The sequence below is a fragment of the Lutra lutra genome, chromosome 7 (assembly GCF_902655055.1).
Source record: "Lutra lutra chromosome 7, mLutLut1.2, whole genome shotgun sequence".
Classification (NCBI taxonomy): Eukaryota; Metazoa; Chordata; class Mammalia; order Carnivora; family Mustelidae; genus Lutra; species Lutra lutra.
In genome coordinates, this window is record NC_062284.1 from 106,827,099 (window position 1) to 106,854,887 (window position 27,789).

A 27,789-nucleotide genomic window follows, 5' to 3' on the forward strand; every position below is an offset into this window, starting at 1 on the left:
GCGGGGCTTCGGGGTGGTCGCCCGGGTTACCAGGAGGCGGAGCCGCCGAGGCTGCTGTGGGCCGGATGTCCGGGCGCTGCTACCGTGGCGGCTGATCCCGGACCTCCTTCGGAGAGACCAGCAAGCGGCCAATGGGTGAGTGGTCCCCGAAGGGTCGGGAGGCGTTTGTCTTAGTCCCTGTCTCTTCCCCACGGTGGCGGCTTTGGGCTCTGCCCCGGCGGGCGGCCTGCGGATAGCGGCGCATCCTTGCCCCTTGCTCGCACAGCCTCGCCCGGTCCCTGGGGATCGGGGTCGTCTCGTCCCCTCCCGGCCTGCGGAGGAGGCACGCCGTAGAGGGGAACGGGCTGTGTGTGCCAGGGCAAAATGCCAGGCCTTGGTCGTGTGCGAGAGGTCGCTTCGGCCCCTTTTAGTCCCTTTGTTTAGCATTCGTGAGGGTCGACTTGAAAATTTAAAGCGCGGGCGTTAGTAAGGCCGACAGCCAGTAAGGGAAGAGGAAGCTCTTCGCTGCTGAAGTCGCCCGCTTGAGCATCAGGCGTTAAGTTTATAGGGCGCTTCACAAAGGGACAAGACCGTTGGAAAAAAAGAAAAAAAAAAGTCTTAATATTTTAGCCACCCTCCAGGGAAGGGAAAGGGAAGGGGATATCGAACGGACACCGGGAGCCGTAGTTTTGGTTGGTCCATGATGAGCTGTTTTCAGTTTATCATGGTGGTTTTCCGGGCTTTGGGTTTTGAGAATTTCAGGTTATTCACATTCAGACGTATTTACTAAACACCTACTAGATGCAAAACACATGTGGAAGAAGCCTCCAGTTCTTTAACTTCTGTCTTCTCAAAAACTCTGAAACCGTTCATTTTTGTCTGTTAGTAGTTTAGGGTGTAGTGATTACAATTGATTAAGAATTAAATGCCAAATAAGGTGAAGAAGCCCATGGATTTAAAAAAAATCAGGAACTTGGCAAAAGTGAAAATATTAAACTTGAAACATTTTAGTTTGTGCTATTTCTATTGTTTCTCAGCAGCACAGGGAGAAAGAAATCAAAAGTCCACTTGAATTTGAAAGGAGAAAGGGCATTGTGGACCAAGCAGTCTCTATTGTGAATTCATGAAGAATTTGGGAAATTATTCAATAGTGAAAGGAAGGAAAAAGTCTTCTCTATCTTCAGGATCTTCCAGCTGGACTAAAAATTAAGTTTACATGAGACAGATTAGCAGAAAAAAAAAGTTTTATGTGTTCATGGAGGCCTAGTTATGAAACTTGAGACCTAAAGAAATGACCAAGGCAGGCAGTTCTTTATACATTATCAACAAAGAGGCAATAAATTTGTGAGGAATTTACCGGAAAAGGAAAACAGGTGTTTGGGCTAAGGTAGTAGACTGGCAAGCAAGTAACAAGGTTTATTTCTGCAGCTTTTTTGACCTTAAAGTCATTATCACTGTTAATAAGGATATCTTTTTACTGCTTTCAGGGAGACAGAAGAGGTGTGAATGTCCTTGTTCCTGTTGTTTCTTAAGTAACTTTTATTTAAAATAATCAGTATTCCAAAGTGGCTCATTTTGGAGGCCTGCCCTTGGTCCCTACAATAGTCCTAAAATGCACAATTTTCCAGATTAATTCACATTTGACCATAGTTGTTTCGGATTTATTCTTCTCTAAGCTGTAGGTTCTTTGAGGGCAGGGACTCTTGTTATGTTGCTCGGTGGCTCTCTAAGAAGTTCCTAGCCAGGGAATCTGATACTTAATGCACGTTTATTGAATAAATGAATCAGTGAACGAAGGAAATCGGATGTCTCCGATGAAGAAAAAACAAAACATGTTTAATAACTTCTTGTTGATGAGGCCAAAGACAATCTGTAGGCCCTGAGGTATTTTTTGGTGAAGAAAAGCTGCTTTTTATTTTGTCCAAGCCTTGAGAGCAGGGGGTTGATTCTAAGGGAGATATCAGTATCCCAGATACTGATCAGATGATGAAATTTTCTCCTGTCCTCAACAAACATGACCAAAGTTAGGACAATGTTGTAAGCTTTTTCTTAAGGTGAATTTATTTGCTTTAAAGGCCTGGCCTTTATTTTGAAATTACGTCTTTTCTGCTTTTCTGGTATTAAAATGTGTTCTATTAAGAACGAAGGTGATACTGTGTGTGTGTGTCTTAGTGTATGTGTGTATGTGTGCATGTTCTGACTGGGCAAAAATAAGGGGTGGTGATCCTCTGTTAGCTTTCTAATTAAAAAGTGGAAATGCAAAAGTCTAGTCCATCTAATCAAGGGGACTTACTGCTGGAGCCCCTGGAGGCATACCAGGTTAAGCTTTGAATTCTGGGGATAGATCCCACTCTGCTGGTTGATGGCTCTTAACCATAAGCAATAGCATTAACAACAAGGTCTCAATATAACTTTCTGCAGTGACAAGGTGTAAAAGGGGAATTTTAGATTTTAAAAGTGAGTGCATCAAGACTTTTGTTAATCTGTATCTTTTTAACAACTGTGTTGAGATATTTCTGCCAGGTGCTTCAACTGTTATTACATTATTTTATAATCACAAAAGATGTTACTTTACGGCATTTGTTTTTAAAAAGCTGTCGATATTCAACCAGCCTGCCTTGGACTTTACTGTGGGAAGACCCTATTATTTAAAAATGGTTCAACTGAAATATATGGAGAATGTGGGGTAAGTCTTAATTAACATTTCGATGTTGTTTTGTTGCTAAAATCTTTTTGTTTTTGAAATATTTTCACTTGTAGAATATCTTTTTTCTTCATTATACTCAATTTATAAAACTATGACACATTAATAAAATTCTTATTTGTGTTGTCATAGTAATTGTAATACATCTTTCTTGACAGGCTCAATTAACTTTTTTTAAAACATTTTATAATTTTATAGTAATTTCTAATACTTATTAATGCTATAGCGCAGTGACTTGGGCAGTAAGTTAACATTAAAACTCCAGAATTTTTCTCTGTAATTATTCTTATGTAGCGTTATTAACTAAGTTTGTCATTTAAGGTTAGTCAACTGTTTTAGTAACTTAGTAAAAGGAATCTTTTAAAAGAGTGTTATACAGATACATCAAATACAATGTAGATGTATTTTACATATGCACTTTCTTTTTTATTTCTAAAAGATGCACATGTATACATGTTTAAACTGAAATGGGATGTCTTTATAGAATGACTTTGGGATATTAAGATAAATCCCTAAAATAGTATCTGTACAAAAAATATTGTTCTTATGTTATAGGTGTGTCCAAGAGGACAGAGAACAAATGCACAGAAATACTGTCAGCCATGCACAGAGTCTCCAGAACTTTATGATTGGCTGTATCTTGGATTTATGGCTATGCTTCCTCTTGTTTTACATTGGTTCTTCATCGAATGGTATTCAGGGAAAAAGAGGTTAGCACTTTCTATGAATGTATCTGGACGGACTGATGTTGGAATAATGATCATTTAGAAGACCTTATTAAATAATTGCGGTGAACCTGTTTTTGCTTTATATTCTGATGACTTTTGACTGTGGCAAGAAAACTTAAGGATAGGGCATGTCTTAGTAATTATAAAGGGAAATATCCTTTGTTTTACTCTAAATGATAAGGAAGGAATTTTTTTTCATTTCTCAATTACAGTCTCTATGGGTTCTCTATAAAGAATTGGTTATGGGGGCGCCTGGGTGGCTCAGTGGGTTAAGCCGCTGCCTTCGGCTCAGGTCATGATCTCAGGGTCCTGGGATCGAGCCCCGCGTCGGGCTCTCTGCTCAGCAGGGAGCCTGCTTCCTCCTCTCTCTCTGCCTGCCTCTCTGCCTGCTTGTGATCTCTCTCTGTCAAATAAATAAATAAATAAATAAAAAGAATTGGTTATGATTACAAACTATTGTTGGAGAACAAATGCTTTGTGATTTAATTTAATACTAGTAATCTAGTATAAAATTAAGATAATATAGCTGCAACCTAATTATGAAAATTGATACTAAAACATTAAAATCAACAAGCATTTATTGAGCCCTATGTTTTACGGTTAGATGATTGGGGAGGAGGTACAGAAAAAACTGATGTGGTTTATAATAATAAACTTCTCTAATTTTGTAGAGAAGACAAATGCATATGCAACTAATTATAAATCAATTTTAAAAGTGTATAAACAAAAAAAGTATAAACGTGTTATGAGGGCTTAGTGGGTTAGATGTCCAACTCTTGGTTTTGGCTCAGGTCATGATCTCAGGTCATGGGATCCAGCCCTGTGTAGGCTCTGTGCTGGAGGTGGGGGGGAGTCTGCTTGAGATCCTCTCCCTCAGCCCCTTCTCAGCTTGCATGCACTCAGGCTCCTCTCTCTCTCTTACATAAATAGATACATCTTTAAAAAAAAATGCATTATGACCAAAATGCTCTGGAATCACAAACAATGGAAGAGATGAATTGTGCCTGGTGTGATCTGAAAGACTTCAAAAAAACATTTTAGGCAGAGGAAATAGCACGAACAGTGGCATGGCGGTGTGAAATGTGTGCTGTGCTGCAGGTGGGACTGGAAGTAGTTGGGGTGGTCAGAGTGTGGATTGCACATCAAAGGAAATAAATAGGAGAGTGGGAAAAACAGGTTGAGGCCAGAATGTGAAGGTATGTTTGTCTGTCTGTGAGAAAGACTGTGCACTCGTGCAAGCAGGGGGAGGAGCAGAGGGACAGGGACAAGCGGACTCTGCACTGAATATGGAGCTTTGTGTGGGGCTCTGTTCCAGGGCTCTGTTCCAGGACCCTGAGCATGACCTGAGCGGACACTGAGCATGACCTGAGCGGACACTGAGTCAGTGGCCTAACCAACTGAGCCTCCCAGGCACCCCCAGAATGGGAAGGTTCTTTGGTGAAGATGTGAAGTTTATACTGGGAATGAGCAGCCAAATTAGGATATTCAAGCCCTACCAGCCTTTAGTTCCTCCAACTTCTCAGCATCTTTCCTGCTTTTGGTCCTTTCCCTTTCGCCAGCTCTTCTCTGCCTCAGATGCTCTCTTGTCCCCCTTGACTGCAGCTTTTTACCTAGCTGCCTTTTCCTTCAGATTTCAGTTTAAATTACTCCTAGTTGTAGAGACCTTCCCAGACTCAATTTAAAGTAGGTCTGCCCTCCTTATTTCTTTTTTTAAAGAGTATTCTTCATTTTATTGTTTTTGTTTTGTATTTAGTAGTCAACACAATGTATAATTATGTATGTTTCCTCCTATCTCCCAACTGGAAGTCCATGAGGGCAGTGGCGATCTCTGTTCTCCGTGGAATTTCCAGAGACCAGCACAGCTACTGGCACGTAACAGATGCTCATTTAGTATCTGCTGCGTGGATGATTTATTGGTGAAGGTTTTGGTTTATACATCACTGGCTGTATATTTTAGGAAGGTAACTTCTATAGAGAGTAGATGAGAGGCGAGGTATATTAGAAGGCTATTTGCAGGAAGTAGGGATGACCAGACTCCAGTAGTGTGAATGGGAATGAGAAGGATGGGCAGACATAATTAGAATTAGTTTTCTGGATCCCACCTAATAAATCCACGCTGATTATTTATATTGGAAAAGTATTGGTTCTTTTTCAGATGGATCTGTAAGAAAGGTTTTTTAAAAAGCACCTCTCATTTTGCTTTTCTGTTCTAGAATGATGAGAGACGAGGGCAAGAAAGGAGACATGATAAACTGAAAGGGGAAGTGGAGTAATTGCTCAGCTAGTTGGTTGGAACGTCTCAGCCATAAGCAGGGAAGAGATGGGGGTAGAGAGATGTACCTTACCAAATGCATTTGAATTAAAACATCAGATATGTTTTGAGGGAGAGTCTTGGAGCAGAGTGTGGGGTTGGGTTTGAGGGTAGAACAGAGGAGTGATTAGTTCTCAGGCAGGAAAGCAGGTGTGTTTAAAAAGGAGTTTGTATAACTTAGGTATGCTTTGCCTAGGAAATTGACAGCAAAGGACACCAGAACCACCTCTTGCATTTTCCAGAGATGTTGCCCTTACGATCAAGGAAGTAGAGGCCTAGCTGTCTGAGACTAGCCCAGTGTTTCTCAACCTTTTATTCATTGTCACTTCCTTAAATAAGGAGCCTTTTCAGATACTTTTTTCCTGATTTCACCTACGCCCATGAAATTTTAATATCATCACTGTCTATGTTGTGTATGCACCTATGTGCTATATATAACAAATGTAAGATTATTTTATCCCCAAGAACCAATTTTTGCCCTCTTAGGAGTGAAGTCACCCCTTGGGAATGCATTGGCCAGACTCTCTCTCATCAAAACTTTCCTTTCTGGCACTCTTGCTTTCCCCAGAGTGTAGTATTAAATTTTTCTTTAGGGCCAGGGCAAAGATAAGCAGAATTACATATTTTTATGCAGTATGGTCAGAAGCTGTGCTGCTTATGTGACTTGTTTTTATATAATTTATAACTTTTAGAATGTATTGAGCGGTCACTAGGGATGTTTGCAGTGTGCCAAATGCTGTGCTGCATTGCAAGATTCAGAGAGGACTGAAATGTGGCTGCTCCCAGTCCGGTGGATGAGATAGACAAGCTATCATAGTGTTTGTGAGGTTCTGTAATAGAGGTTTATGCAGAGTTTTAAGGCTGGCATGAAGAAGAAAGAAGTTAATTTTTCCTTCTCAGAATAGGGCGGTGTCATAGAAAAAAAACTAACTTTAAGCTGGACTTTGCAAAGTGAGTAGATTTTGATAGAAATTGAGGAAAAAGTCTATCAGCAAGAAGAAGATGTGCCAAAGTATGGAGGCAAAAAACCACACAGTATAATGAAGAGGTGAGAGCTGAGGGTCCTGTGAGAGATGGGGACTAAATGAGACCAGGGTAGAGAGTTGAGGCTACAGGAATCTTAGGAAGTATTCATAAGACCTGGGGATAACTTCCAGAGCTGATCTTGAAGGATGCATAGCTTGCCAGATGGGTGAGTGAAGGATGCCCACGTGTGTGGAGGTGTGAGGAGAAAAGGAAAGTAGCATGGCTGGGAGGGGTGGAAAACAATGCTGGTAAGGGGTATTTTTCCTGAAAGACAGATGGAACTCAACGAGTAGTCTACTAAGGGGAGTTGTAGAATCCCAATTTTGTTCTGTAAAGATCGTGTGGTTGACTTCAGACAGTTTGAAAGGGGCACAATGAGAAGAGACAAGGTTACTAAAGTAATAGCAAGAAATGATGAGGTTGGGTTGTTGCTTCTAAAAATATGAATTCTATAATGATGCAAAATATTAGATTATATTATGTGAAATTATAAATGTTTGTTTACATATGCACTCTTTCCATCTTTGTAAAATCATGCAGGAATTCTTCCTACAATATGGGATCATTAGGAGTCCAAGTGACCCTCCTGTGGGAAATAACTGAAGTTTGGAAAAGACAAACTATTTAAGACCTTGCTGGTTTCACTGGAAGTAGGGGAGATCTCCAAGAATCCATTTTTAGAAAACACAAGCCAGGGACTCCTGGGTGGCTCAGTGGGTTAAGCCTCTGCCTTAGGCTTGGGTCGTGATCCCAGGGTCCTGGGATCTAGCCCCACATTGGGCTCTCTGCTCTGCGGGGAGCCTGTTCCCCCCCGCCCCGCCCTGCACCTGTCTGCTTACTTGTGATCTCTGTCAAAAAAATAAATAAAATCGTTAAAAAAAGAAAAGAAAACACAAGCCAACCTTAAGCTGGGGCCAGAGTGACAAAGCAGACAGTAGGAAGGGGAGCATTGCCTGTGGTTTATTGCTGACCACAGCAGGTCCCGAATCTGAGGCAGCTGGTGTGAAGCCTACACTCTCAAGGCTGGAGCCCAAGGTAGTGGTGGGCATGACTGCCAGCGAAAGCACAGATCCTCTTCGCTGGAAGGCTTCCCGCATCCTTAGTTTAGGCCCTAAGACTCTTACTCATTAATATCTGTGAATGACCTCATACTCCGTGATAACCAAATAAAATCAACACCATGACTGAGAGTGGGTAAACATAACAGACAGTATAGGTGTGCTTCCAAAGGACTGCAGATAATGGACTGTAGGCTACCTTGTAGTACTTGAAGAAATAGAGGATACAGCCCCAAAGACCTCCAAGAGTCAACAAGAGGTTATTGGGAATGAACAAACAGGTTGGTTTAAAAAGCGAAAGGAACTTCTAGAAATGAAATTTTAAAAATGGTAGGACAGTCAGTAGATTGAACAGTTGAAGATAGAATTAGTGAATTAGGAAATACATGTATCTGTGGACATTAGGAGATGGAGAGGAGAAGTGAGTTGGGGGAAATCGGAGGGGGAGACGAACCATGAGAGACTGTGGCCTGAGACAAATTGAGGGTTTTGGTGGGGTGGGAGTTGGGTGAGCCTGGTGGTGGGTATTGTGGAGGGCACGTATTGCATGGAGCACTGGGTATGGTGCACAAACAATGAATTTTGGAATACTGAAAAAAAATAAAATTTAAAAAATAATGCAATGCTGAGAGAAAAGGAGATAGAAAATATGAAATATACTAAGAGAAATGGAGCATAGAATGAGAAGCTGTAGTGTGTGTCTATAATCCCTGTGGGAATCCACCTAGGTTCAGTTAAACATTCAGACTACCAGAGGTAGACAACCCTAGGTCATACCAAGAACCAGTCTTGCCCAGAAGGAACACAGCTTGCCTACAGGGCAGCGTCAGCTTTTGAAGCAGCTGAGTTCAGCTGCAGGAAGATAAAGTCCACACGAGTGGGTGTGGGAGTCCAGGTTTAAGGTCTTATGCCCTAAAGGAGCCATTTTTTCTGAAACCTCTCCATAAGTATAGCTTCCAGAGCCCTGCTGGGGATGTGCCAATGACAAGAATTGCTGAACTCAAGAAAGCCAGACCATGGTGTCCCCATCAGATATTTATTGCTTATTTATAGTTCTCCCCAGTCCGGGTACAGTCTACCAATCAAGGAGTTGTTCATATCCTAAACAGTGTTACCTGGCAATAAAGTTGCCATTTTTTTTTTTAAGATTTTATTTATTTATTTGACAGAGATCACAAGTAGGCAGAGAGGCAGGCAGAGAGAGAGAGGAGGAGGCAGGTTCCCTGCTGAGCAGAGGGCCCAATGTGGGGCTCCATGTGGGGCTTGATCCTAGGACACTGGGACCATGACCTGAGCCGAAGGCAGAGGCTTTAACCCACTGAGCCACCCAGGCGCCCCTAAAGTTGCCATTTTACCCTTACCAGGCTTCCAGAGGAACTGAGCTAGTTAACTGAAAGTCAGAGTCTCCTGTGCAGAGGAAAAGTTTTATTAACTCTTTGTACATAGTTTCTAATCAGAGTCTTCAGAAAAAAATAGAGAAAATGAAGGAGAGTCAATATTTAAAGATACATTAGCTTTGGATTTTACAGACATAGTGAAAAACAGATTCTCAAAATTGCTCCTGGGGAAGCAAAACACATTCTAAGCAGAAGAAATAAGAAATTCATACCTGTTCACGTAATTACCCTGCAGACCACCAAAAATAAGAGACCACATGGTGCTCTGGTCAGCAGCCCTCTGTGCTGACAGCTGGCATCTACTCCAGCCGTACAGGCTGTTTTGAACACGGCAGCCCAGTCATGCATCTAGATGAGTGCATCCCAGATTGGTATCACATGGAACAGATAGGACTGCCCAGGTGAGCCCAGTCAGATCACAGATTGGTGAGAAATAATGAATGGTGGTTGTCAAACCACTAAATTTTGGTTTGCTATGCAGTGATAGATAAACATTGTTCAGATAGAAAACTCAAAAGCATTTGTAGACTAGATAATAGAAATGGTAAGAGAGTTTAGTAAAGAGGCTGGCTGTAAGATAAATATACGGGATCTTTTATCTCCCTATATTTCATTTATAGTACCATGGTATTGTGAGATAGCTAAGACTGAGGTAGCTAAGCTACATTGGAGTCATATTGTGGAACATAACAAGCTAATTCTAAAATCTATATGGAAGTCCAAAGGTGCAAGAATGGCCAAGACCACTGAAGAAGTAGAAGAATGTATGTAATACCGAGGATGATTATCATATTCTTTTGTCTCAGGGATAAAATTGGACCCCAGGAACAAAATACAGAACCTAAAAACAGACCAGTAATCTCTGAAACTTGTATGGCAGAAGTGGCATGGCGGTTTGGGGGCTTGGGGGTGGGGTAGGAGAGACAGTAAACTACTCAGTAATGTGCTGCTGCTGGGATAGTTGGGATACCCAAGTGGGAAAATCTAGTCACACCCTACCTTAGATTATACACAGAAATCTATTCTAGGTGAGTGAAAGACTTAAATGTGAAAAGCAAAACCTTAAAACCTAGAAGAAAATGTAGGTTAATATTTTTCTTGGAATAAGGATTTCTCAGAATATTAAAATGCTAACCAGAAATATAAAAATTGATAAATTCTATTACAATTTAGAACATCTGTTTATAAATATCACAAGAAAGTGAAAATTCAACCTTTAAACTGAGAGGAAGGCATTGACAACGTACTTTAAAAAGCAAATGTAGATAAATGATGGAATGGGCACGCAGTAGAATATTATATAGCAGCGAAAATGACTGAACTTTAGCTATAGGCAATGCCATGGATGAATCTTGGAAATGTAATTTCGAATGAAAAAAAATCTCAAGACAAATATCACTTTAATAGTGCTTAAAAATAGCCAAAACTTGGGGTGCCTGGGGAGCTCAGTTGGTTAAGCGTCCAATTCTTGGTTTGGGCTCAGGCCATGATCTCAGGATCATGAGGTTGAGCCTTGCGTCAGGCTCAACCTGTGTCCATGCTTAGCAGGGAGTCTGCTTGAGATTCTTTTTGCCTTCCCCACCCTCTTTTTCAAATAAATTAATCTTTTAAAAAAAAAATAAGCAATACTAGACAGATTATGAAACATAATCTAATTGGAATAAAAACTTCAGAAAAAGTGATAAAGACAATTTAGTATAATGGTTACCTCTTTGGGGAGAGCCAGGAGTGGAGAATGAGGAAAGAACAGAGTAGGTTAATGTTCTAGTTACTAGGTTAGATGATGAGCTTCTAGTGTTTACTATATTATTATACTTTATAACTAATATATATTACATATAATCTTTTATGTGCTTTTGATATTTAAGATCATTTAAAATGCATAGATACTAAGACATTCTTAACAGTTTGGCAGGGCACTAAAGATACTTTGTGCTGCTTTTGCTTTTCTAGTTCCAGCGCACTTTTCCAGCACGTCACTGCGCTATTCGAATGCACCCTGGCAGCTCTTACCACCTTACTTGTGAGCGACCCCGTCGGTGTCCTTTACATCCGCTCCTGCCGAGTCCTGATGCTCTCCGATTGGTACACCATGCTTTACAACCCGAGTCCCGACTACATCACCACGGTGCACTGCACACATGAAGCCGTTTACCCACTGTAAGTATTTTCACAGACCGAAGATCACTTAGAAAATGACAGCTATAGATTTTATTCATTTCAGTAGGTTGAGTATTGAAGAATGGCTTCCAGGAACGGGGAGATATACAGAGATGACTTTCTGCTCTTGAAGGATACACAGTCTAATAGATGGGAATAGAAATACATTTTGGTATAATACATGTTTTTATGAACATGTTTTTATGTTGGTATTGAAGTGTATATAAGCATTTCTAAATAAGCGGCATTTGTTTCTTTAAAAGGGATTTATAAGGAAAACCCTCATGATATGCAACAGAGAAGCAGTATCTGACATAGAGGAAAGAGTATGGGTTTTAGGACTAAAAATAAGCTTGAGTTTGAATCCTGAGCTGCTGTGGTTAACAGGATTGTGTTAAGAGCCTCTCATAACCTCCATTTTTCCCATTGGCAAAAATGGGAATAATGGTACCTTATAACGTGATTGTATTAAGTAAGTCTGCACATATCAGATACTATGTGCAGTGCTTACATACAGGAAGCACTTAATATAAGTAGTAGCTGGCATTGTAATTAGGGTGCTTGGATTAGTGTTTTTGTTTGTTTGTTTTGTTTTTGTTTTTTTCCACAACTGATGTTTATAATTTCCATGAGAATGTTTTGTCTTAAAAATACCAAATTTGGGGCACCTGGGTGGCTTAGTCAATTAAGTGGCTGCCTTCAGCTCAGGTCATGATCCCAGGGTCCTGGGATTGAGCCCTGCCATCGGGCCTCCCTGCTCAGCAGGTGGTCTGCTTCTCCAAATCCCTCTGCCTGCTGCTCTGCCTACCTGTGCTGTCTATCTGCCAAATAAATAAATCTTTAAAAAAAAATACCAAATTCATAAGATTCTCTATAATACTGTCCTAGACTACTTCGTTTTTAGAATTTCTCCTCGTGTTCATTTTGATGTGTTTTTCTTGGTAAAGGTGTAATAAAGAGTCTGGTATTGACATTCTCATATAGCAAGTTACCATTACATAATATGCTCAAGAAAATAGTCCTCTTTGTGCAGTTTCTTAAGCGTACTAAGTGTGAAAAACACATTCACATATGTAAAAGGGTAATTTATTTTTTTATTTTTTTAAAGATTTTATTTATTTATTTGACAGAGAGAGTGAGCAGAGGCAGATAGAGTGGCAGGCAGAGGCAGAGGGAGAAGCAGGCTCCCTGCTGAGCAAGGAGCCCGATGTGGGACTCGATCCCAGGTGGCTGGGATCATGACCTAAGCCGAAGGCAGCTGCTTAACCAACTGAGCCACCCAGGCGTCCCTGTAAAAGGGTAATTTAAAAAAAAGTTCCAGATACAGAGGTATGAACATCTTTTCACCTGCCTACCATTAAGCCCTGTAAATTATTTATTTCCTGTATATATGCCATCTGTCCCTGTATATACATATAATTTACATGTAAGACTATATATAAACGACTAATAATGTGTTCTTGGTTGGTGTCATAGAGCTGTAACGCTCAGCTTCAATTATTCTCTTCTCATATACTATCCAGGGGACTGCAGGACTTAACCTGGTCCTATTTAGAGAGCTTAAAAAGGGAATCAGATATCGTATATAACCATTTTATTTAAAAAAAAATCAGACTCACTTGCTGGTCACATATATAAATGTTGTTTATACTATCTATAAAGCATATAGTAGGAAAGTCAACAAATACTAAGATTAGAACAGAGATGGCAAATAGATGCTCTCCATCCTCATTCTGCAGCCACATCCTTACACAACTTCATTGATCAGGATATGTTCACCATCTTTGAATTAAGTAGGTTTGTTTTTTTTTTTTTTTTCTCAGCAGCTTTTCCAGTAGTCACTGTGCAGTGGCCTGTCTGCCTTTTTTTATTAATCATACACAACAGTGGTTTTTGAAAATTAAGAGAAGATTTTATGGTATCAACACTGGGTTTATTCATATTTACTTTACATATTGTTTACTGGGGCTAAACTTTTCAAAAAGCAACTACCCAGGGCACCTGGCTGGCTCAGTCAGAAGAGCATGCAACTCTTGATTTCAGGGTTGTGAGTTCAAGTCCCAGGTTGGGCATAGAGATTACTAAAAAAAAAAATTAAAAAAGAAAAGGCTACAGGACTACCAAAAGTTATAGAAATTTTTTTTCTTTTGTGAGTCAACAAAAAGTGATGGCATAAAATTATCATTGGAACACTATCCCATTGACTAATGGAGGTTATTTTCTCCATTGGCGTATATATAGCCTAGTTCCTTACAAATTGAGAAATAGCAGGATACTTTAATTGTAGTTTTGAGGGGAACTTGATTAGATGAAACACGGAAAAGCATGTAAATTTCTATTATTAGAAACTTACTATAAAAATGTTTACAATACTGGGGCGCCTGGGTGACTCAGTGGCTTAAAGCCTCTGCCTTCGGCTCAGGTCATGATCCCGGAGTCCTGGGATTGAGCCCCGAATCGGGGCTCTCTGCTCAGCAGGGAGCCTGCTTCCTCCTATCTCTCTGCCTGCTTCTCTGCCTACTTGTGATCTCTGTCTGTCAAATAAATAAATAAAAATCTTTAAAAAAAAAATGTTTACAATACTGAAACCTTATGAATTAATAGGTTGACTTAATACACTTTTAAAATCTGTTTTAGCATCTTTGATTTTAAATTGATCAGTAGGTATTTTAAAACTTATTCTCCGTGTTATGATTCCTTGTTCTATTTTACAGATATACCATTGTATTTATCTATTATGCATTCTGCTTGGTATTGATGATGCTGCTCCGACCACTTCTGGTAAAGAAGATTGCCTGTGGGTTAGGAAAGTCTGATCGATTTAAAAGTATTTATGCTGCACTGTACTTCTTCCCAATTTTAACTGTGCTTCAGGCAGTTGGCGGAGGCCTTTTATGTAAGTTTGATGGGTCAAGTCAATGAAATATATTTATTTTTATGCGTGATAAACTATTTTCTCTAAGTATAATTTTGGATCTTTTTCTTCAAAATAGTTTTTTTTAATCCTTGAAAATACATATTTTTGCTAAAACATAGTCTTATAAAAAACGTAAAAAAATGGGCTTCTTGGAATGGAATGTTCTCAGACGAATCAAAGCTGATTTCTATTTAAAGAATACTTTGAATCTGAAGCTTTGAACCTAAGTAGGAATATTTTTAAAACCTGAGTATAAATTAAAAAATAAGAACTTGTTTTTACATATAATATATAGAAACTACTATTTGATAATATATACTAACATATATTATCCTTAAGTTATGTCTTCAGGTTTGTTTTTTTATGTCTTCAGTTTTTGAGTTCCTTTATCAAAGCTTTTTTAGGTACAATAAAAGAATCTTCAGTGTATTCTTTATTTTAATATAGCTATTCATTTATTCAGTAACTATGTAGACTGAATTGTGACTCAAAAGAAGAATGAGAAAAAGTTTGGTGTTAAAGGACTGACATACTAGTAGGAAAGCTGTAAGTAGCGGAGAGAAGGTAGTATAGTACTACTTACTTGAATATGTGACATTGAATATTGCAGGACTGTTAGATGCCATCTTTTATATGAACCCTACCAGGTTACAGAGGACAAGGCTTCTGGCCTAAAGGAACTAGGCAAGATTGGCATCATAATGTAGCATGGTAATGAATTTGGTTCTGGAGGAGGATGGCACTGTGAAGGTGAGGCCAAGGGAAGAGGAAACTGGAGACTAGTCAGAGGTCTGTTATCCCTCATATTCTAGTTTACTGATACATTGTTTCAGATGGCCTACATAATATTTGAAAATGTATAGGTTCCTTCTAGCTCCTACCATTCCCTATTTTCTTAGATTTGGCCCACTTCCCTTATTCCCCTGCTTGGCTGGCCTCTGGAGGTGTTTGAGGTTGCTGTTCTTGCTCTTGGGAATAGAGACCTACTCTTTAAGGATTTTAGACAGCAGAGTGACATACCTAGGTTTGCATTTTGGATAGAGAACTTGGTAGCAGTGTGGAGTATGGATTGGCGGGGGAGGAGGACCTGGAGGATCAGGTAAGACGTTATTGCAGCTAGCCAGGTCGTTCTGGCCTAAAGTAGAGAAACACTGGAAATGGAGAGTATTTTGAAGATAGAGTTAACTAAACTAGGTAACTGATTAAATACACGGGTGAGGGAATAGGAGAATATGATAGAGTAGCTTTCTGACTTAGTAACTGTTGAATAGAGCAACAGAAGCAGTTATTAGAAGAAGCAAATAAAATAGGTTGATGAGAAGTGAATCTGGTTTTAGCTGTTCATGGAATATTCACTAAAGTACAGGTAATTATATATACCAGTCTGGCACTTAGGAGAGCTGTCTAGGCGGGAAGGATTTAGGAATTGTCAGCCTCCACCCTGTGTCCTAGACTACAACTGGTGCTGTTGTGCAGAAACTCTTGAGGGGAAAAGCTGTGGAAAGTGGGTCAGGGTTTGGGAAGTTAACCCAGGGAGACCGCCAGACCCCACTGCTTCATATACTGTGGCTGCCGATATTGCAGAATGCTTTGTCCCACATAGAACGTCAGATCATTTTGTTAACAAGCCTCTGCTCAAAACACATTCATTGTGAGGATCAAGGAGTTAGTGTTCGTTTGCACTAAATGTAAATGTATGCAGTCTGCTGAGAGTCGTCAGAGGAGATCATACCAACTGTAATTTTATGATATTGGAAAAAAAAGTAAATAGATAATTTTAGTTTGTTGGGGTATCTTAGTCACTTCAGACTGCTATAAAAGTACCATAGACGAGGTGGCTTGCAAACAACAGAATTTTTTTCTCACAGTCCTGGAGAATGGGAAGTCCAAGAGCAAGGCACCAGCAGATTTGGTGTCTGGATAAGAGCCCACAGTGTCCACATGTGGCAGCAGTCGGGGGGTGGAGGGCTCTTTTATGTAAACGCACTATTTTCATTCACAAGGGCTCTGCCCTCATGTCCTGATCACTTCCCAAAGGCCCCACCTCCAAATCCCAATACATCACAAGTTTAGGATTTCAGCAGAATTTTGGGGCACACAAACATTCTGTTCATAACAAGGAAATAGAGATGTCTGAGCAAAGTAGAGCAGCAAGCAGCTTCTGGTAGCTTAAGATAACCTGGGTCTAGGGAGAGAGACCCTGGAGGTATTAGGAAGAGGTCTGTGACAAATTTTACCTCCTTGTAATTATTATTGAAGCCAATTTTTAAGTGTGATCTGCATCCGAACCACTAGGGGAACTAAAATGCAGATTCTCAGGCCTTACCCTTGGGCCTAGTTGCTCAAAATCTCAAATTATTTTACACCCTAGAGTAAGAACCATGCCTGAGCCCAAGACCACCCTCTACTACCCACAAGTTTAGGCCTTGTTAGAAACTTCCTTTCCCTCTTTTTAAACATAGATGGCTTTTTTCTACTCAGTCTTAAATTTGTAGCAGTAGCAATATTGTTTATAAATTAAATGAGGTTTTTTTTGAATGGTTGGTTGAGGAACTAATTGCTGTCTGTGAAGTAAAAGATGGTAAATGTCAAATAAGGCATTCAGTTATTTAGTAAGTTGGAATTGGGCCTGTATAGATAAGTCAGAATTTCTGGCTTCTGCTTTCTGAATTAACATTTGAAATTTTTCCAAATGGGTTCCACTGCGATGTAGAATGATTAGTGGTTTCATAAATTGAATTTGTTTTAAAATAATTATATGAAAAATAATTCATGATTTTATTCTCAATTTGTTCATTTGTTTTAGTGTGCTATAAATTGAAAACATTTTAAGAGAAAAATAGCGTTTTATAAGGAAAAGTTTTGCTTGAAGTAGAATATCTAGAATTTTGACATAAAGAACACTGAATGATCCGTTTGTCCTTTGAGGTTTATTGACACTGAACTTTTCTAAAGAGTTATTAAAACTGTATAGATCTTCTCAACCAGTGTCCTCCATCTGGACCACAAAACAAAATTATTTGAGTAATTACTTTCTCAGTCCTCCCAAGTTTGGTACATATTAGTGTTCTAGAAGCACAGACAGAAGTTAATTCTTTACATTCAATGGATGCCTCAAGGTAGGGTCTTCAAAGCTGGACCAAGGATAGTTTTACATTTTAAAAATTACAATTTACAATTTAAAATACAATTTACAATTTTAAAATTAAAAAAAAATAATTCTTAACATGTGAAAATTATGTGAAATTTGGATTTTATTACCCCTAAAATTTTGTTGGAACATAGCCACACCCATTCATTTCTGGATTGTCTGGCTGTACCCACTGCAGCAGGGATTTGGGTGATGGAGACAGTCACTGGGTGGCCCACAAAGCCAAAAATATTTGCTATCTGGCCTTTTACAGAAAGATTGCTGACCCCTGCCTTAGGGCATTAGGACTTAAGTCTCTCACAGGACTGGTTGAGAAAGTTTTCACTATGAGGAGAATTATGCTGTTTGAATTTTTTTGATAGTTTATTCAGAAAATTTGTTTAATTTTCAATATAATACCAATGTTTGTTTTTTTCAGATTATGCCTTTCCATACATTATATTAGTATTATCTTTGGTTACTCTGGCTGTGTACATGTCAGCTTCTGAAATAGAGGTAGGAAATTTTTTTTCCTTTGTTAAAGGTTTTTTTGATTGATTGTTTTTTAATTTAACAACTGAATAGGAGAATAGTACATATGATATGGTACAGCTGATTGATTTAGGAATGGCTATTTGATGGCACTCAGCTGTTAGCATGTTAAGTTTATGAAAGGTTGTATATTGGACTGTATTTGCTTGGGAAATTCATGCAGTGGTAGATTCAACTATCCAGCATGTTGGAGAAAAAACAATCATATCACATAACTTACAAACATAGAAAGTGTTTAATTATTGAAATGTTGAAAATTATTAATACTGTCTTGAAGGAAACATGAAATGCTTTATTGTATGTAGAACTAATTTTACACTTTATTTTACATTGGCAACACTGACGGTCATCAGTAATTATATATACATTTTGTACTCAAATTTTCTTCCCAACTTTATTGATTATGGATGTTTTTTACTTTTGCACTCTAATATTTTGGTGATTTGGAAATAATGTCATAGTCACATTAGTTTTGACCCTGTTCCTGTTTTGTGATCTCCATCTTCTGCCTCTTTTTAGTATTTCGGTGGAAGGCCACTGTTAGAACTCTTTGATTTATTCCTTTAACTTGAAAGGAATAAAAGTGTTGCTTGCTAACCTAGTGCCTTGGCACAGTCTTCAGGTGCTGTACTACTGTTGGTAAGGTGTGTGATTTCTCAGAATTCTTTTGTAAATAAGTTCAACCCAGGGGAAGTAAGTTGTTATCTACTTTGGAGTCATTGCTGTTGTTCTTTTTTCTTTTACATTACTGAAAGAATGAGAGGGAATGACTTTCAGCCAGAATAATAGTAGAGGAACTAGACAGAATATTTATATGGTGATTTACATCTTTTCTTCTGTATACTGTCTCCATTTCTGCTTTGTAATCCTTAATCAACAATACAACATTTTTAAAGAAGATAAGCAGATTCATTTTTGAGGGAGAAATGATTGGATATTTCAATAAAATGAAGTTTTCAAATTTTTGTTATCTATAACTACCATGGATAGTTAAACTAGCTTGAAACTGATCTCTCTGCTCTAGGAATCTCTCTATATAAAATGTTCATGTACTTCAAGTAGCACTTTGTAATGAATCAGAAATAGGGAAAAGAAAAATCTAGTTCTAGGTGAGTTAGTAATTTAATAAGAGAGATTGGTAACCTTCCGCAAATTACATTTTAGTGTGTTTATTAGCACCTTTAGATATTACTTTTATAATCACTTGTTCCCTCCAATTTCTACATATTAGAAAGCTGTTCAAAGATTAAAGGAAATCAGGCTGTTCACATGTCATTTGTGCTCCTTTTTAATTATCCAGGCAGCAGACTCAAAGAATACTAAGAGTGAGGAAGTTGGGTGTATATACCTCCTCCTTCCTGCCTATAAGACTCAGCTACAGGGGCGTCTGGGTGGCTCAGTGGGTTAAGCCGCTGCCTTCGGCTCAGGTCATGATCTCAGGGTACTGGGATCGAGTCCCGAGTCGGGCTCTCTGCTCAGCAGGGAGCCTGCTTCCGTCTCTCTCTCTCTCTCTCTCTGCCTGCCTCTCTGTCTACTTGTGATCTCTCTCTGTCAAATAAACAAATAAAATCTTTAAAAAAAAAAAAAAGACTCAGCTACAGTGGATCAGGGCAGGAAGAAGGCACATCATGTGGAGTTCCCTTCTTGTTCATATCTCTCAGAAGAAACTGTAGTGTTTCCAGGGTTAAAAGGTGGTGTGGACTAGAATTGAGAGACATGGGCTCCTGTTTTGGTGCTGCCCCTGTTTGTTTATTATGGTTGTTGGAAGCCTCAGTTTCCTCATCTGTAAAGTGTAGTGATTAGACCGAATGATTTCTTGGGTCCTTTTAGGTCAAACATTGTGTGATTCTAAGATTGTGTGGAAACAGTACACTTTATTTTTATTGAAGTATTAACATCAGTGTTATGTTCATTTCAAGTGTATAGTATAACAATTCTGTACATTACTCTATGCTCATGATTTGTGTACTCTTAATCCCCTTTTTTCACCTACCTCCCCTCTCGTAATCACCAGTTTGTTCTCTGTATTTGAGTCTTTCTTCTTTTATTTTTTTTCCCCTTTTTATCCTTTCTTAAATTCCACATTATGAGTGAAATCATATGGTATTTGTCTTTCTCTGATTGACAGACTTCACTTAGCAATATACCTTCTAGGTCTATCCATATTGTTGCAAATGGCAAGATCTCATCCTTTCTTATGGCTAAGTAATATCCCATTGTTTATTTGTACCACACCTTTATCCATTCATCTGTCTATGGACACTTGGGTTGCTTCCATCATCTTGGCTATGTAAATAATGCTGTAATAAACATGGAAGTGCACATATCTTTTCAGATTAGTGTTTTCATTTTCTTTGGGTAAATACCCAGTAGTGGATTTTTGGTAATTCTATTTTTAATTTTTTGAGGAACCTCCATACTGTTTTCCACAATGACTGCACCAGTTGGCATTCCCGGTGCACAAGGGTCCTTTTTCTCCACATCTTGACCAACGTGTGTTTCTTGTGTTCTTGATTTTAGCTACTCTGACAAGTCTAAGATATCTCATTGTAGTTTTGATTTGCATTTCCCTGGTGATTGGTTATGTTGACCATCTTTTCCTATGTCTATCAACCATCTCTAAGTCTTTCTTGGGAAAACTGTTCAAGTCCTCTGCCCATTTTTTTAAATCAGATCAAATTAAGTTGAGTTGTAGAAGTTACAGGATATACAGATGTTGAGTGTTGGGTGTTGAGTTGTAGAAGTTATAGGATATACAGATATATGCATATCTGTATTAATTTATACACACACACACACGCACATATATATAAAATATACATCCATATTAACCCCTTATCAAATATATCACTTGCAAATATCTTCTCCCCTTCATTAGATTGCCTTTTTGTTTTGTTGATGGTTTCTTTCACTATGTAACAACTTTTTATTTTGGTGTAGTCCCAATGCTTTGCTTTTGCTTCTGTTTCCCTTGCCTGAGGAGACCTACGTAGCCATTGTCAAATTACTGCCCATTTTGTTCTAGGAATTTTATGGTTTCAGTTCTCATATTTAGGCCTTTAATCTATTTTGAGTTTATTTTTGTGTATGGGTAAGGAAGTGGTCTGGCTTCATTCCTTTGCATGTAGGTGCACAGTTTTCATATCGCCATTTATTGAAGAGACTGTCTTTTCCCCATTGTGTATACTCTTGCCTCCCTTGCCCTAGATTATTACTATATGCATGGGTTTATCTCAGGGCTTTCTGTTCTGTTCTGTTGATTTATGTGTGTCTTTCTGTGCCAGTACCTTACTGCTTTGATTACTGCAGCTTTGTAGTATGTCTTGAAATCTGGGATTATCATAACTCCAGCTTTGTTTTTCTTTCTCAAGATTGCTTTGGCCATTTAGGATTTTTTTTTTGTGGTTCCAAACAAATTTAAAATTATTCTACTTCTGTAGAAAATGTTGCTATTTCGATAGGGATTGCATTACATCTGTAGATTTCTTTGGGTGGTATAAACATTTTAACACGGGTCTTCCAGTTCATGAGCATGGAATTTCCATTTGTTTGTGTCACCTTCAGTTTCTCTCATCAGTGTTTTATAATTTTCAGAGTACAGGTCTTCCGCTTCCTTGGTGTATTTGTTTGTTTGTTTTGTTGTTGTTTTTTAAAGATTTTATTCATTTATTTGACAGAGAGACAGTGATAGAGGGAACATAAGTAGGGGGAGTGGGAGAGGGAGAAGCAGGCTCCCCGCCGAGCAGAGAGCCCATTGCAGGGTTTGGTCCTGGTACCCTGGGATCATGACCTGAGCCAAGGCCAGACACTTAAAGACTGAACTACCCAGTTGCCTCTCACTTCCTTGGTTTAGTTTATTCCTAGATGTTTTATTATTCTTGTACAATGTAAATAGGATTGTTTAATTTTTCATTCTGCTACTTCGTTATTAGTGTATAGAAATTCAACAGATTTCTGTTCATTAATTTTGTATCCTGCGACTTCATTGAATTCATTTATCAGTTCTGGTAGTTTTTTGGTGGAGTCTTTAGGGTTTTCTATATATAGTATCTTGTAATCTGCAGATTGTGAAAGTTTTACTTCTTCCTTACCAATCTGGATATCTTTTGTTTTGTTGTTTTTTCTTGTTTCTGTGGCTAGAACTTCTAGTATTCTGTTGAAGTGGTGAGAGTGAACGTCCTTTCCTTGTTCCTGATCTTAGAGGAAGAGCCCTTGGTTTTTCAGCATTTATTAAGATAATAGCTGTGAGGTTTTTATATACGCCTTTACTATGTTGAGGTTCCTTTCCCCTAGACCTACTTTGTTGAGAGGTTTTTATCACAAACAGATGTTGTGCTTTGTCAGAAGCCTTTTCTGCATCTGTTTAGATGATGCTATGATTTTTATCCTTTCTCTCATTAACGTGATGTATCATATTGATTGATTTGCCAATATTGAACCACCCTTGCGACCTGGAATAAAACCCACTTGATTGTGGAGAATAATTTTTTTAGTGTATTGTTCCATTTGGTTTACCAATATTTTGTTTAGGCTTTTTGCATCTATGTTCATCAGAGATAACTGGCCTGTAGTTTCCCTTTTGTGGTGTCCTTATCTGATTCTGTTACGAGGGTAATGCTGGCCTTGTAGAATAAATTTGGAAGCTTTCCTTCCTTTTCTATTTTTTGGAATAGATTGAGAAGATTGAGAAGAAGTATTAATTCTTTTTTAAATGTCTGATAGAATTCACCTGTGATGCCATCTGGTCTTGGACTTTATTTTGCTGGGAGTGTTTTGATTAACTGATTCCATTCCATTAATAATAATTGGTCTGTTCAAGTTTTCTATTTCTCCCTGATTCACTTTTGAGAGGTTATATGCTTCTAGGAATGTATCCATTTCTTTAAAGTTGTCCAATTTATTGGCATGTAATTTTTCATAATATTCCTTTAACATCCTTTGTATTTCTGTGGTGTCAGTCATTTCTTCTCCTTTTCTGGTTTTATTTGAGACCTTTTTTTCTTGCTGAGTCTGGCTAAAGGTTTATCAATTTTGTTGATCATCAAAGAGCCACTGATCTGTTCAATTTTCTTTCTTTCCTTTTCTTTTTCTTCCTTCCTTTCTTTTGCCTTATTTCATTTACGTCTGCTCTAATCTTTATTATTTTCTTTCTTCTACTCATTTTGGGCTTTGTTCTTTCTCTAGGTCCTTTAGCGGTAAGGTTACTTTGTTTGAGATGTTTATTTCTTGAGGTAGGCCTCTGTTGCTATAATCTTTCCTTTTAGAACAGCTTTTTCTGCATCTGAAAGATACTGAACCATTGTAGTTTTCATTTGTCTCATGTATTTTTTTATTTCCTCTTTGGTGTCTTGGTTGACCCATTAATCATTTAGTAACATGTTATTTAGTCTCCATGTATTTGTGTTCTTTCTAGACTTTTTCTTGTGATTTCTAGTTTCATCCCTTTGTGGTTGGAAAAGATGCATGATATGATTTTGATCTTTTTAAGTTTGTTGAGACTTGTTTTGTGACCTAACACGTGATCCATTCTGGAAAAGATCCCATGCACACTTGAAAAGAATGTGTAATCCACTGTTTTTGGATGGAATGTTTGAATATATCATTTAGGTCCATCTGGTCTGATGTCATTCATAACCATTGTTTCCTTTTTGATTTGTCTGAATAATGTATCCATTGATGAAAATGGAATATTGAAGTCCCCAACAATTATTGTATTACTGTTAGTTTCTTCCTATCTGTTAATAGTTGCTTTATGTATTAGGTGCTCCCTTTTTGGGTGCATAGATATTTATAATTGTTCTGTCCTCTTGTTGAATTGTTCCCTTTATAATTATGTAGTTATCTCTTGGTACACTCCTTGTTTTAAAGTCTATTTTGTCCCATATAAGTATTGCTAATCCAACTATCTTCTAACTTCTGTTTGCGTGATGTGTTTTTCTGTCCCTTCACTTTCAAACTTGCATGTGTGTTTAAGTCTGAAGAAAGTCTGTTAAAGGCAGCACTTAGATGGATTTTGCTTTTGTTTTTTTATCCATTCCGTACCCTATGTCTTTTGATTGTAGCATTTAGTCCATTTATACTCAAAGTAATTATTGATAGGTATGTACTTATTGCCATGGTTACTTGTTTTACTGTTATTTTTTTAGTTCTCTGCTCTTTTTTCTCTTTCCTGTGGTTTGATGCCTTCAGTGTTATGCTTGGATTCCTTTCTTTTTGTGTACATTTTATAGGTTTTTGATTTGTGGTTACCATTACATTCATTTATAACTTATATGTATAGCAGTCTATATTAAGTTGTGGGTCACTTTCGTTTGAACCCATTCTAAAAGCACTAAATTTTTACCCTCCACCCCTGCCATGTTTTACGTATATGTCATCATACTCTACATCGTTTTGTCAATCCCTTGACTGATTTTTATAGATATAATTGATTTTACTGTTTTTACATTTTACTCTCCTTAGTGGTTTTATATGTGGTTAATCTTTTTTACATGTTTGCATTTACCAGTGACATTTTTTCCTTTTATAGCTTTCTTACTCCTTATTATGTGTTTTTTTTTTTTTTTTCACTCAAAGAATTCCCTTTAACATCTCTTGTAAGGCTGGTTTAGTGGTTAGGAAAACTCCTGTCTCCTTCAGTGCTGCATTAACAGTCTTGCTGAATAGAGTATTCTTGGTTACAGTTTTTTTTCTTTAACCATTTTGAAAATATTGTGCCATTCCCTTCAGGCCTGCAGAGTTTTTGCTGAAAAATCACCTGATACGGTCTTAAGGAGTTTCCTTTATGTGTAACTGCTTTCTTTTGCTGCTTATACAATCTCTATCGCTACTTTTGCCATTTTAATTATTGTGTCTTAGGTTTTGTTAGGTGCTGTCTGTGCTCCCTGCATCTGGATGTCTGTTTTCTTCCCCAGATTAGGGAAGTTTCAGCTTTTATTTCTTCAAATAAATTTTCTGCACCTTTTCTTTCTTTTCCTTCTGGGATCCCTGTTATGTGACTATTGTTCTGCTTGATGGTGTCACTTAGCCTGTTCTCCTTTTTTAGTACATTTTTTTGTTTGCTGTTCAGGTTGGAGCTTTCCATTACACCAGTCTTCCAGATCACTGAGCTGTTCTTCTCCCTTCTCTATTGATTCCCTCTAGTGTAATTTTCATTTCAGTTATTAGTTCTTCATTTCCAGCTGGTTGTGTTTTATATTTTGTATCTCTTTATTGAAGGTCTCACGGAGATCCTCCGCTCAATTATGACCATTACTTTATCAGGCATGTTGCTTATCTTTCCTTCGGGACTTATTCCTTGGTCTCCTCATTTGTCTAACTCTGTTTTTTTCCTTTGTATTAGAAAAGTCAGCTACATCTCCTGATCTTGAAAGTAGTGGCCTTATGAAGAAGGGGTCCTGTGGCACAGTGCTGCGATTCACCAGAACCAGGCACTGCAAGGGTACCTCCTCTGTGGGGTACATGGGCCTTGCTGTTGGGGCTGTGTCAGTCCAGTCAGCTGCAGTGGCTTCCTCCTTCATCTGCTCAGGGCATACCAGGTTTGGTGCCTGTGCTGTTAAGGTGTCAGTCTGGGGCCCCCAAGGGCCTGTAGTTGGGCAGGATTGGCAGTCAGACCAGATGCCTGTCCCCCTTCTGTGTGTTGGGGCTGCAGTTAAATCACTCTCCAGGGTTAACCTCTCCCTTCCCTGTCCCCTGAGAAGTGTTCGCAGGTCGGTGGGCCTAGCAATCACACCAGATGCTTGTCCCCATCTGTCTGTCGCAGCTACCATGGCACTGATCAGCAGGGTACTTCCTCTGCACTTTTGGTTATAAGGGCAGGAGCCGCTTTGGAGTGGGGTTGCTTGCAGAGTGTGTGGGGGCAGGGGGACACCTGCTGAGTGAATCTGCAAGAGAGCATGGGCTGGGTGTGGCGGTAGCAAGCTGGGTGAAGAGTGTTCTGCTGGTTCTTGCAAGTGTCTGGGTATCGAGGTCAGGGAATGTGCTAGCTCTTTTGTTCTTGGATAAGTTTCCTAAGGATCCCTGCCCCTACTGTGAACGTTCTGAACTTAGTAAATCTCCTTCACATACACCCCTGGTGCTTTTCAAACTTCTGCGTCGATGCTGTATTTCTGTTAGGTTGTTATGCTGGCTCTTTTTTGTTTTCTTTAAATTCTAGTTAGTTAACCTCTAGTGTAATACTGGTTTCAGGAGTAGAATTTAGTGATTCATCACTTACCTATTATGATGGCTCTTTAATGGCTGGGAGTACTCAGTTTCTCTGTTATTTTCTGGCTCTCCTGGAGCTAAGGGCCCCTGATTGCAAAACAACAAAAACAAAAACCTCTTAAGTAAGGCCCACTGGGGGGCTCCTTCTCGCAGTGCTGGACCCCCATGCCTAGGACTGCTGGTGTAGGGTCTGATCCTTGGGCTTCTTGTGGTTAGTCTCTCTCAGCGTTTGGTTCCTAACCATCACTCCACCCTTCTTACCCTTTTCGATGTGGCTTCCTCTCTACAACTAACTGGGGGAGGTCTTCTGCTGCCAGTCTTTGGGTCATTTTCAGAGTGAGTTGCATTGATGTGTGTTATCTCATTGTATCCATGGGATGAGGAGAGCTCAGGATCTTCCTATTCTGCCATCTTCCCAACAAATAATACATGTTAAATTATAACGTAATAAATTATCTAGCTTATTCAGCTCAATAACTTGTATTTGTCTTTTCTTTTACAAAATTATATAGAACTGCTATGATCTTCTGGTGAGAAAGAAAAGACTTATTGTTCTCTTCAGCCACTGGTTACTTCACGCCTATGGAATAATATCCATTTCCAGAGTGGATAAACTCGAGCAGGATTTACCCCTTTTGGCTTTGGTACCTACACCAGCTCTTTTTTACTTGTTCACGGCAAAATTTACTGAGCCTTCACGGATACTCTCCGAAGGAGCCAACGGACACTAAATGTAAAATACCAAAAAACCTAAAAAGTGTTCTTAGTAAAAAAAAAAATATATAAAATGCATTAATATTCTTCTGTTGTACCTGGAAGAAAGATTAGGGGTTTTTGGACTTTTTTTTCTGCTTTTGACTTAACAGACTTTATGGTTAGAGTTGGAAAATACAAAATGCAGTAGTAGCCTGTTACATTAAATATATACTTTAGCATTCTATGACACTAGGAGCATGTTAGGAAGCACTTGCCTCCTCAACAATTTAGTTATTCTTTAGAACAAAATCATGTTTCTCTATATCTTGGTAAGTATAATCTGAAATCCTAAGCATTGGCCTAATTGTGCATGTCTGTTTATTTCAATTTGTTTTTCAAGTATAATGAATTATAAGGACAAACATACCTTGTGGTTCTGATAGCAAATATGAAAATGAAGTATGTTGTTTATTGTTATTTATTTTTACCACTACAGTATTTTGATTATAAAAATAGAGGATAATTTATATAACAAGTTTTCTTTTTATGGGTAGTTTGGTTGAAGACATCTTCTGATGATTGTTTCTGTTAAGAAAAACAATAAAATGCTTAACTACAAAAAATCTCAGATGTTGACATTTAATTGTATTTTGCCACACTACTTGTGGAAATAATTCAGACTTAAGTAGTCCAAATGAATAAATACATGTATTCACATAGTCCCTTCCTCTTTGGTCTCATTTTTGAAGGATATATAGACAATGCCATATTTTATTGATCCTGAAACTTTTTTCACATTGTGACATCTCTGAATTAGGATGCATCTTAAAATTGATACCTTCTAAAACTAAATACAGAATATATACAACATATAGTTTTCCTGTGGTTAGTTATTAATAGGTGTGCTGTGGACTTTATGCTCGGAA

General features: G+C 38.5%; 2 protein-coding genes across 3 annotated transcripts in view; one reads left to right on the forward strand and one right to left on the reverse strand.

Moving 5' to 3' along the window:
- The first annotated feature begins 12 nt into the window (after nt 1-12).
- Nucleotides 13-27,583, forward strand: JKAMP (JNK1/MAPK8 associated membrane protein). Of its 2 annotated transcripts, none has more exons than XM_047736101.1 (7): nt 13-135; nt 2,574-2,665; nt 3,239-3,393; nt 11,157-11,363; nt 14,078-14,259; nt 17,850-17,926; nt 26,680-27,583. In XM_047736101.1, the coding sequence occupies exons 1-7, from the start codon at nt 132-134 to the stop codon at nt 26,896-26,898; spliced, it is 936 nt and encodes a 311-aa protein (XP_047592057.1). In that variant the 5' UTR covers nt 13-131; the 3' UTR covers nt 26,899-27,583. The 2 variants fall into 2 exon arrangements, with proteins under 2 accessions (XP_047592057.1, XP_047592058.1); XM_047736102.1 differs by having other exon boundaries at nt 49-135; nt 2,592-2,665.
- The window catches only part of CCDC175 (coiled-coil domain containing 175), a 67,515-nt gene continuing 67,067 nt past the window's right edge, over nt 27,342-27,789 (reverse strand). Inside the window, exon 21 of the transcript XR_007128549.1 lies at nt 27,342-27,448. The gene's annotated coding sequence lies outside the window, so the exon portion shown is untranslated. The remainder of the gene's footprint in view (nt 27,449-27,789) is intronic.